Source organism: Sminthopsis crassicaudata, chromosome 1 (genome assembly GCF_048593235.1).
Source record: "Sminthopsis crassicaudata isolate SCR6 chromosome 1, ASM4859323v1, whole genome shotgun sequence".
In the NCBI taxonomy this organism is placed as follows: domain Eukaryota; kingdom Metazoa; phylum Chordata; class Mammalia; order Dasyuromorphia; family Dasyuridae; genus Sminthopsis; species Sminthopsis crassicaudata.
This window is the reverse complement of record NC_133617.1, coordinates 706,674,998-706,687,194: the sequence shown is the minus strand read 5'-3', so window position 1 is coordinate 706,687,194 and position 12,197 is coordinate 706,674,998. Positions and strand designations below refer to the sequence as shown.

The 12,197-nt window shown below is 35.0% G+C and overlaps 1 protein-coding gene across 3 annotated transcripts in view; it reads right to left on the bottom strand.

Moving 5' to 3' along the window:
- The window catches only part of RAD18 (RAD18 E3 ubiquitin protein ligase), a 100,568-nt gene that overhangs the window by 69,852 nt on the left and 18,519 nt on the right, over positions 1 to 12,197 (bottom strand). For all 3 annotated transcript variants that reach the window (XM_074284024.1, XM_074284025.1, XM_074284026.1), the window contains exons 5-6: positions 11,705 to 12,048; positions 6,852 to 6,951 (exon numbers count right to left, since the gene is read on the bottom strand). In XM_074284024.1, coding sequence (XP_074140125.1) covers positions 6,852 to 6,951; positions 11,705 to 12,048 — 444 coding nt within the window. The remainder of the gene's footprint in view (positions 1 to 6,851; positions 6,952 to 11,704; positions 12,049 to 12,197) is intronic.

The following is a 12,197-nucleotide window of genomic DNA, read 5'->3' as shown; positions in this document are numbered from 1 at the left end:
GACCAAATATAGTCACAAGGAGGGAGGAGAATGCACACTCTTATCACACTCTTTACAAGAAAACTACCTTCTGTTCATTATAGTTTTAGAACACATATCTTTAACCTGAACAGCAAGGATGAATTTCAGGGGGCCTGTGAATTTGAATGGGAGAGGAATTTTATCTTTAAATATACATTTAGATATATCTTTAGATATACATTTATAAATGAAATTTGGAATACCTTTCAATTACTAATTTTTAGAAAATATCCTAATATTTTCTAATATCCTAATATCTGATAATATCTAATATCCTAATAACTGACACATTTATAAATGTGTATATGATGAAAAAATATGAACAAACAGTTCTCAAAGGAAAATCTGCATACTACTAACCACCACATGAAAGGACAGAAATTTAAACCAAACGAACTCTGACATTTCACTTCACATCCAATAAATTGGTAAAGATGATAAGTGACCAGAGTCCTTATGGAAAGATAGACACAGCAGCATATAGGCTATGGAACCATGGATCACTATCACCATTATGGAATCATGCAAATAAAATAACAAAAATGTCCTGAATTTTAAGACACTCTCCTATATTTTTTTTGTTTTGTTTTGTTTTGTTTTTATTTTATTTATTTATTTATTTTTAATTTTATAATTATAAATTTTTTGACAGTATATATGCATGAGTAATTTTTTTTATAATATTATCCCTTGTATTCATTTTCCCAAATTTTCCCCTCCCTCCCTCTACTCCCTCCCCTTGATGACAGGCAATCCCATACATTTTACATGTGTTACAGTATAACCTAGGTACAATATATGTGTGTAAATCCAATTTTCTTGTTGCACGTTAAGTATTGGATTCCGAAGGTATAAGTAACCTGGGTAGATAAGACAGTAGTGCTAACAATTTACATTCACTTCCCAGTGTTCCTTCTCTGGGTGTAGTTGTTTCTGTCCATCATTGATCAACTGGAAGTGAGTTGGACCTTCTTTATGTTGAAGATATCCACTTCTGTCAGAATATATCTTCATATAGTATTGTTGTTGAAGTGTATGACACTTTCCTATCTTTCTCAATGCTCACAGTTCTCACAAGTTCTACATTCATTTTCATAAACTCTGCTATTCCACCTCTTTTCGCCTTAGCACTCCAAACCTTCTTCTTCTCCTCACTACAATATCCAATCCCTTTTCTCTTCTACCCTCATTTTGTTCCAAAATCACCACTTCTATGCTGGCTATGATGTCTTCCCCGTTTCATCTTGACCCCTGGGTTCTACTTCTTTTGAGTCCTTTGCTCCTTAACCTTACCAAAGAGCTTCTCTTTCCAAAGGCCTGTCTTAAATTACCCCCAGAATGGAGCTGTACAAAAACACAAAACTATGCTAAAAGTTGGTTACCTAATTTTAAATGGGCCCTCAGCATAGCAAGACAATCCTTTTATAGCTCCCTAATTAATTCCATATCCCATTCATCCTAGCAGTTTTTCTAAACCTCTTTATCCCTCCTCAAGCTTCCCATCTCTCAACTAAGAACTTTGCCTCATATTTCACTGAAAAATGTTAGATGTTCACCATGAAATCCTCCTCCTCTTCTCATCTCACACCACCCTGAGGCCCTCTGCCACTCTCTCCTCTCTCAGTTCTGTCTCACATGAAGAGGAGGCCCTTCTCCTTGCCAAGTAAACCCTCTCCATGCATAAGTGGCCCCTTTACTTCATATCTAGCAGACAGCTCTCTTCATCATCCTCACTCTCTACTTACCAACTAACTATAAATTATGTCCCTCACTTGTGCTATCCTCCCCACTGGAAAGCTGTCACACTTTCATTTCCTTTCCTGTCATCCTCTTCACTTGCTGCACCTGCCCTTGGTCAAGTCACTAATGATCTCTGAAGAGCAACATCTGATGGCTTTTTCTCAATTTTTTTTGATCTCTCTGCAGTCCTGTGCATTACTGACCGCCTTCTTTTTGAGCCTTTCTTCTCTCTAGGGTTTTCCTGACACTGACCTCCTTTAGTTCTCTATCATCTCCTCTGGATCTTCATAAAGGTCACCTCCATTATCAATTAGGATCCCCCAAGACTGTTCTGGGTCTGCTTCTCTTCTCTCTCTATACTATTTCATTTGGTGATCTCATCAATTCTCATGATTTCCATTATCTATGCAAGCGAGTCAAAGATATGCCTATCTAGTATATTAACCTCTTACCCAACTTCTGCTCTTCATTTTCAACTGTCTATTAGCTTGACTGGATGTCTCATAAACATCATAAACTTTAGAGTCCTAGAGGGAGGGTATGTAAACAACAGTCACACATATGCCTCCTTCAGCAGCCAAGAGATAGTCCAAAACCAATCTATTGTCCATTGCTTCACGTGTCAGGGAATCCAATGCTTCCTGCAGATTTTGAAGTTCTACAACAGAACTCAATACCTTTTCTCGCTAAAGGTTCATCCCATCCTAACTTCCATAATATTGTTGGGAGGTACTGCCATGCATCCAATCATCCAGGCTTACAAAACATAAGCATCATACTTAACTACCTACTTTTTCTTGCCTCCTATATCCAAACAGCTGTTAAATTACATCATTTCTACATTTATTATGTCTTCTCTCCTCTGATATCTCTTACTCTCCTCTTGAAGGCCCTGTTATAATAGCCTACTTACTGAGCTCCCTGACCCATTGTCCCCTCAGTGACAAAACTGATCATCCTAAAACTATCATCTCTCACCTCATTTAGTCAATTCCAGGGATTCCCTATTAACTTTACAATTAAAAATAAAATCTGCTGCTTTTAAAACCTTTCATACATAATCTGACTTCTTCCTACCTGTCCCATTAGCTTACACCTTCCTCTCACCTATGATATTCAGTGACAGTGGCCTTCTTGCTATTTCTTCCCAAACAACACTCCACCTACTAACTTCACTGGCAGTTCTTCATGCCAACACTCAGAATCAGAACTGGCTTCCCTGGCAAAGTTCTCACTTTCTGCAAAAAGTTTCTCACAGTCCTGCGTAACGCCAGTACCATTCCTCAAAGAACACCCCCAATTACGCAGTATATACTCTTTGTCCACATTAAGCTGTGAGTTCCTTGAGAGCAAAGACTATTTTTCACTGTTCTCTGTATGCTCAGTCTTTAGCACAGTGCCTGGTGCTAAATAGCAAGTACTTAATAAATGCTTAGCGACTAATCTTTGATTCAGAGATTCTATTACTTAAACCATCCAAGGAGGTCAAAGATGAGGAGAAAGTTCTCACATATTTCATAATATTTACAATAATATTTTTTGTGATAGCAAAGAATTAGAAACAAAGTAGATATGCAATGATTGGGGAACATCTAAGTAAATTATGGTACACAAATGTAATGGAATATTATTGTGCCTGGCACATAGAAGACTCTTAACAAATAATTTGTGATTGTGCTATAACAAATATGATGAATAAAGAGATAAAAAGATTTATATGATCTGATGCAAAGTGAAGTCAATGGAATCAAAAAAAAAAAATATGCAAATGAAAACAATCTAAATAGAAAGAACCATCAAATAATCAAAAATGAATGTTGCAAAATTACAAAGGACAAGATCTGAGAAGACAGAACCACCATATTATTTTGCAGAGGTGAGAGGTCCATGGATATGATACACTGCACTTATGTTCAGATTTTTTTCTACACATTAACATTTTTGCGCCTTCTTTTTCTCTTACCCTTTTTTCTCCTCTTAAAAAAATTATTTATTCTACAAAATGACTCTTTGGCAGGGCAGAAATTTTGAGAAAAATTCTGGTGATGCAAAACAAAAGATGTTAATAAAAACTTATTTTTTAAAATTACTCTGAAAAGGGACCCAAAGGTTTCACCATGCTGCCACTGATGTTCAAGACACAAAAAAAGCCTAAGAACCCCTGATTTTACTGAACTATCTGAGGTACTGAGTGTCTTCTAAACATAAGAGAGAGGAAGGAAAGTCTTCTGGAAATTCTACAAGTAATAAAGCATCTCCAGGTGATCTTTTTCCTGTGCCTTCTTTGCCAAATGGTAATTCCAAGCCCCCAAAGTATCAAGTCAAGCTTGAAAAACAAGTTGCTGCTTTTCACCTGAAGAAAGCCAAAAAGTTAAAGCACAAGGCAGAGTCAATGTCAGACAAGGTTGGAAAAGCATTTAAGTACTTGGATGCTGTCCTGTCCTTTATTGAATGTGGAATTGCTTTAGAGTCTGAAAATCCAACATCCAAGTCAGTTTACTCCACGTTTTCAGACACTGTAGATTTCATTAAATTCATACTGTCATTAAAATCCTTTCCAGATTCCCCACCATCTCCACAGGAAAAAATTTTCATTGTTTTATGCATGCGTTGTCAGTCCATTCTTTACATGGCAATGTTTCGTTGTAAGAAAGACACTGCAATAAAGTATTCTCGGACCCTTAATGAACATTTTAAAAGTTCATTCAGAGCGGCACAGGCAGCTTCTTCAGGTGTTTCAAGAAATATAAGCACACCGTCACCTCTGTCTCCCATGCCTTCTCCTGCAAGCTCTGGAGTTTCCCAACCAGGGTCAGGTGCTGGCAATGCAGGGAATGGTGGCGTCAGCTCAACTGTCAGCACCCCTGTTGTAATTCAAAATATAACCTCTTCCTATGTCACCATCACTTCCCATATCCTTAATGCGTATGATCTTTGGGAACAAGCAGATATCCTAGCAAGGAAGAATACAGAATTTTTTACAGAGCTTAGTGCGAGTATTTGTGCCCTGGTTTTGAATAGCAGTCTGATGGAGCTGGTCCTCTACATCAGACAGGCCTTAAAGCAGCTACGGCAAATGGCAAAAATGCTCTAGCCAGTGGTTAGAGTGGCTCAATGCCCTGTTGCACTTTGGAAACCTCAGAAAAAGTGGCCCTCAGCTTTGTTAGGACCCCAGCTCAATAGTGGAATGAAACTACAGTGGAAATGTGACCCTGCTTCCAAATCCTGAAACTGTGCCCTCATCTTTGGGCAGGGCTATATGAGTCTACACTAGAGAAGAGAGAGATGAAAGAGCTGCAGAGTTGGTGATTTTCTTTCCCAAAGGACAGAAGTGCAATGTATAGCCTGAAAAATTGGTTGTGTTGTCTGTCAGTGGTCTGTAAACATTTCTCTGGCTTTATAACAAGCAAGATAAAAATTATAATTTGATAATAAGAAAAAGCAATTCCAACTTTGAAACTAGATACATCTCATCTCAAAATCTTCCACAGTCCATTCCAGTGCCGCATAATCAATTTATGTCAGAGGTGATACTTAAATCAAGGTCTTGCTGACGCCAAATTCAGACAGTCAGTCAACAAGTATTTATCAAATACATATTTATTAGGCATTGTAAGAATTGGAGATAAAAAATTAAGTCAAACACATTATCTCTATTCTCAAGAAGCTCACATTCCAATGCTGGCAAAAGAAAGTAAATAAAAACATACATAAAAATATACCCACTTGGCTCTCTATCCACTGTACTTGGCTGTTACTTGAATGAAACAGTTAAACAACTAAACCAACCAATCAAAACAGTCTAACAAACCACTAAAGAAAAAGCACAGTTGAGACTAAAATTCCATCTTCAAAATAATTATATAATAAATCAAAGGACTCTTTGAGACTTAATGTTTAATGATATTCTTAAGTGTGACTTTAGAAATTCTTAAAATAGGCCTGTTTTAGTAATATCTGGTATTTATATAAATCTTTAGGTTTACAAAATGTTTTACATTCAATATCTTATTTCATCTTTCCAAAATTGTTAGTCTATAAAAATTACTAATGGTAACATCTAAAGCTCTGAGCACCTAAAAAATCTGACCAAGATAATACAAAGTTTTAGGTAGCAAATATTTTTAAGAAAAAAAGAAGAAAAGAAACAAAGAAAATGAAGTTAACTTTAACACTTCACTTATCAACAGATATGTCAATAGTAGTTAAATGACTCCTAAGGAATACCATGGTCAATCTGGAACATCCCCAGTGAGAACTAAAATAATACAACAATGAATCCAGTAAGTAAAGAGGTGGAAAATATTAGCAAGTTGGCATATTGGCCAAAACTAAGCAAGTATGCTTACATTTCCTTAATATCTGATTACAATGTAGAAATAATTCTTTAAAATTGAAGTTGTTAGGTGGCGCAATGGATGGAACACCAGCCCTAAAGTCAGGAAGACCTGAGTTCAAATTTGGTCTCAGACAATTAATACTTCTTAGCTGTGTGACCCTGGGCAAATCACTTAATCCCAATTGCCTCAATAAAATTAAAGTTATTGTCTAAGAATTGCACATATTTAACTACTTTGGATTGCTTGCTGTCTAGGGGAGGAGGAGGAGGAGGAGGAGAGAGGGAGAAATATTTGGAATATTAGGTTTTGTAAAAATGAACACTAAAAATTATCTTTACATGTATTCAAAAAATAATATATTACTATTTTAAAAATTGTTATCTAAGAAACCCATTCATACAATGCCTTTCAAGACAAAAAGGATTTAAAGGGCTTGCTAAAAAGCTGTACGTAAAAAAATGTTGAAGTTTTCAGTATTGCTATTAGGAGACATATTGTAGAGTTGGGAATTAACTGCAAATTTGAAACTAATGGAGAATAAAATTTACTAAGAAATAATCTCTTTCCAAAACAAAAGATTTTCTGTTTAGGCCAAATCCTATTAAATTCTAATAACAGATTTAGAAAGTGTTAAGAAAAAATGAAAAATAAAGAAAAACAAAAGAAAAGCCACAGGGCAACATGAAAGCTGAATTCAATTTAATCAGTACATAACATAAGAGAGCCAAAAGTTATATTTAAATTACTCACCTTCTAAGGCTATCCTTCTTGTCTTCTCGTGACAAGCAGCTATCTAAGTGCTTATTTATGAAGGCCTCAGGGATGCTCACGCTGCAAACAGGACATTCCACTGCATTTAAAAATATACATGTATTTGTAAGGAAGGAAAAAGTCAATTTGCCAATTTTCAATGCAGAAAAAAATAAATAATTCAGTATAGCAATAACAGTACAGCATACTTTGGTATATAATTAAGTACTCTTCTAGAAAAACAGAAAAGAAAGTCAATGGAACATAAGGAGAACAAGGTAAGAAAAGTCAGGAAGTTTGGAGGGTCCTAAGTTCAGAATACCAAGCATGAAGTAAAAGACTGAAAATTAATTAGCTGGGGATTTCATCTATTAGCTAAATGCTTTGAAGAGACCTCCTTTATCTAAGGCATGTACAACTATTTTGTGAAGATTCCACTAAAATTCACATAAGCTGGAAATAAATTATGTAATAACAAATTAATTATAAGAAACTTGTTAGACTTGACACTATTATTGAACCCTATTATTATCCAATTCTTCCATCCTTACTGCTCAGTTATAAGCATATGTCAGATTACAGGCAATTTGAGGTGAAACTAAGATGGCAGGGCATCAGGGATAAGTACAGTCAAACTCTATCCCATAACTGCTTTACACAGAGAAAATGCATCAGACCAAATCCTGATAGTGAAAACAAAGAAAAAAAAAAAAAAAAAAAACAATCATTGTTCCAGCCCTGGTCAGAAAAAAGGTAAAAGTCAGGGAAGTCTAGGGACCAGCAGCACTAAGCATTCTAGTCCTAAAGAAGCTAGGCACCAGGGCAAGGAGAGATACTCTATTCAGGGCTTGACTTTATGTAGGGTAAAAACAATAAAAGTCAAGTGGTAGCTTTATCGTTAATTATCTTCTTCTGGGTCATATATCCAAGGTAGGCCAAGCCTAAGGGTAGCTTTTCAAAGAGGTCATAGTTTGAAACTGGAGGATGTCCATTAATTGGGGAATGGCTGAACAAATTGTGGTATATGATTGTGATGTAACATTTATTATGCTATGAAAAGTGTCTGGCAAGTTACTCTCAGAAAAACATGAAAATACTTAGATGAACTGATGCAAAGCAAAAGAAGCAGATTGGATGAACATTGTACACAGAAACAGCAATATTGTACAGTGATCATCTGTGAATGACTTAACTATTCTCAGCAATACAATGAGTCAAGACAATTCCAAAGGATTTGTGATTAAAAAAAAAAAAAAAATTGCTACCCATCTCCTGAGAAAAAAAACAGAGTCTGAATACAGATTGAAACATACTTTTTCTTTAACTTTGTCTTGGGTTTGTGTTTTGGTTTTTGTCTGTGTTTTCCTTCACAGCACGACTAACATGGAAATGTTTTGTATAATTGCTTGCCTTCTTAATGTGGAACGGGGAGGAAGAGGGAAGAATTTGAAACTCAAAAAAATTTTAAATGAATATTGAAAATTACCCTTACATATAATTGGGGAAAAAATAAAATATTAAGTAATGTTTTTATAAAAAAAGCAAAGAGGCCACAATGTATTATATGTATTATAAGCAAAGAACATATTCAGAAGTCATTAGTAGCTGTGAGTTTGACCCCAAGAGCAGAGGAGGGTCTCAAGAGCCTCAAGCCCAGTCTGAAGCATACAGCAGAATACACAAGGCAGACCAAAAGAGAGTCAGCAGTTCTGTCACTCCAAAGCAGTAGAGCTTTCCAGCTGGCTGATAGTGGCTAAGTCCACCTGCAGGCTACTGGAAGTCTAATTGGAATAAGAAAGTACTTTGCTCAGACCTAAACCTAGAGCAAGAACTCATAGAGCTTAGACCAAGAGGGCAGCAACCTGACTTAGATCTAGATCAGAACATTCTATAACAATGAAAGTATGCAGGTTTCTAGCCTGAGTGGTCCCTGAGATCTTGGAATAAAGCAATACTCAATACAGCAAGAAAGAAGCAAAAGCTTGTCAGCTTTTTAAAGCAGAGACAATCTTTTTATATCTCCAGCACTTAACACAATAGAAGGCACATACAAGAAACATAATTGATGTTTATTAATTGACTGAGATGAACTTAGAAGATATAAAATCAATCCAGATATTTCCTCCAGAAGTGTGAAGAACCTGCCCTAACAAAGTCAGAAATAAGGAAACAGACTAGAAAAATGAGCAAACAAAAAGAATCACTATAAAAAGTTATTATGATTAAAGGATATTTAAGATACAAACACAAAAGAGGAAAATGACTACAAAATATCAAGAAACAAAATCTAAAAAGAAAAACAAACCTTGGTCATATGTTCAATTAGAATTCCTGGAAGAAATGAAGCAAAAATGTTTAAAAGCTTTAAAATGGAGAGTATTGGAGAGAAAAACCAAAAAAGAAATGAGAGCAAGAAAAAAAGAATTGGAAAGGATATTATCAGCTTAGCATAAAACGTTCAAAATCTACCCAAGCAAGAAACTCCCTAAAAATTTGAATGATGATTCCATAAAACAACTGTAAATATTAAAACAAAGTCAAAATGCTGTGGGGGGAAAAAACAGAAGAAAATATAAATTATAGGAAAAGCAACTGACCTGAAAAAGTGATCAAAAAGAGACAGCTTAAGAATCACTGACTATTCATTAAAAGGGTTTAAACATCATATTTAAAGAAATCATAAAAAGATAAATATCTAGAAACCTTAGAACCAAGGACAAACTAGAAATAAAAAGAATCCGCTGGTAACCTCATGGAAAAAACCTCAAAAATGAAAACTCCTAGGGACATCAAAGCCAAAATTCAGAATTTTCAATTCTAATTTTTAAAAATTTATATTATAAGCAGACAGAAAGAATGAATTCAAATACCAAATAGCCATAGTCTGGGTCAACAACAATTTAATAACCACTAATGGAAATAAGAACTTAATCAGAAAACTGAGTATAATCATTTAGAGGGAAAAAGAGAACTTTAATGAAAGAGAGGATCTCCCAAAATTCTTGATGGAAAGATCAAAGAGCTACATAAAAACTTGAAAGCGAAAACATAAAACACAAGAGAGACACAAAAGGGCAAACAAAGGAGTGAATAATCATAAGGGACCAAACAAGGATTCCAATAGGGGGAGATAATAGATAGGAGATTATCTATCTATCTAATTAATGGTTACATAGTCTAAGAAACAGGTCTGCTATGTTTTAATGATCTTAAAGGACAAATGAGAAGAATACATTCTGGAAAAGGGATAGACAAGGTTAAAAAAGATGGAGAAAATTGTCTCGCATAATTGAAATGCACAAGTGAAAACATGGAGGAAGAGATAAAGGCATTGGGTGCCATTTGTACCTTAATTTCATCTGAATTAGTCAAAGAAGAGAAGAACATACATACAAATGAGTAAAGAAATACATTTTAGGGTAAACAAGAAGAAAAGAGGAAAAGAGAGAGGAAGGAATATAACAGCAAGGATTGTTTAAGGGAAAGATTAGTCCTATCAGTCAATAAAAATATGTGGTGGCCTTTTTAGACTACTAGTGAAGTTCAACCACAATTTTTCAAATTTATCCACATGCTAGTATCGCAAGAGATCTTTACTTTCAATAGAATGAGAATTTTCTCTACTGACTTTCACTTCCTACTTTGATGGATGGGCTTTATGAGTTATCAAAAAAAAAAAAAAAAAAAAAAAAAAAACAAATTCAGTACCTGCTTAACCTTCTGAAAATAAGGCTCTCTTTTAATTCAGACAAGTGAAAACAAATACAATATCAATATCTTTTCAATGTGATAATACTTACTGTAAAGCTTGTATTCCATTAGCACAGCTTACAGGAGCCATGTGTCACCTCCAAAATGAGATGTCAGAGTCAAGACAGTACTTTGTAGTAGAAGCTTTTATTAATACACTAATTCAAAATTCAAATCAAATATTTACTGCAAAAGTGGTATTTTAGTACTGTGCCCATTGCATGAGTAGCGGGGCACACAGAATAAGCATAGTATGTGAGATGAGTTTCTGGTTTCACATACCTCTTTCTGTTCTACTTTATATTTAGTGTTTAGTATTTATAGGTTAGTGCTGGTAAATTCAGAATGAATTTTTTTTAAATAAATAAAACAAACTCAAATGAAACACTTAAAAAGATAGTATATATGTATGTGGTCTCTTAAAATACCACAAAATTGGTCCAAGAAATATATATTGCCAGAGTACTAAAAAAGGAGAAACCAATGTGAGAACAAGCAGTTTAAGATCTAAAGATTGGCTATAACAATCTAAGAAAAGGAATCCAATGAATAAAGTCTAGGAAATGGAAATAAGTATGGCATATTCAGAAAAATATAAGGGGATTGGCTTGAAAAGGAAATTTGTGCTAAGGAATAATGAGAAATAGAGTGAAAAAGGTAGTGAGTAATAAAGTGAATAAAGAAAATAAAGTGAGTAGGCTAGACTGCAAGACTTAGAATGACAGACGGGCCAAATAATTTGGTCTTTCTCCTATAGGTAAGGCAATGTCATTGGGGGCTTGTAAGCAAGATGATATAATGAAAGTAGTGTTTTAGGGAGATTACTCAAGGAAAACTATACAGAACAGAAAGGGGGAATATCTGTAGACACAAAGGTTGAGACTTCAGTCTGAATTCCTAATCTGATGGTAAAAGGCTTATACAAACATCAAAACATTTGTCTCTCTCAAACTCCAAGGCAGTACTAAGTTGAGATCTAATACAGCCTTTCCCTTTTCTTCCACTTCAGAAATGTGACTTTATATAACTATTCTCTGAGATGAGAAGTTTTTTTCATAAAAAAGATACAAGAAATACAAAAATTCAAGAAAACAGTCTCCTACCTTTAATAACTTCCTTAAAACCAGATGTGGAGGGTTTCTCAGGGCCATTAACTGAAGTGAGTCTTTGAGCCTCTGTGGCTTCACGTGGTGCCTCTTTTATCACTGTAGAAGTGCAGAGCTTTTTTCCTATAGGATTGATTTTGCTTTCTTTTACTCTCTTTGGCTTCTCTGGTGTTTTTAAAGAATTAATTTCTTTTATCAAGAAAGAATCTATCCTGCTTTCTTGTCTTAAGGAAGAACCCACAGGCACTTTAGGAACTTGGATTTTGCCAGGAATATTCTTTTTGCAAGAGGGCAGAGGAGACATTGGTGGTGAATCTAGAGTGAGCCGCAACATGTGATTCCTTGGAGGACAACAAACAAATTTTTGATTAGGACAGCAAACAAAGGAAGCATTAAGTGAACTAGATTATTTATCTGTCCGCCCCTCCACCACCCACTGTTTTATGTTTTAAAAACCTTAAATTTTATAATGACAACAAAACAAAAATAT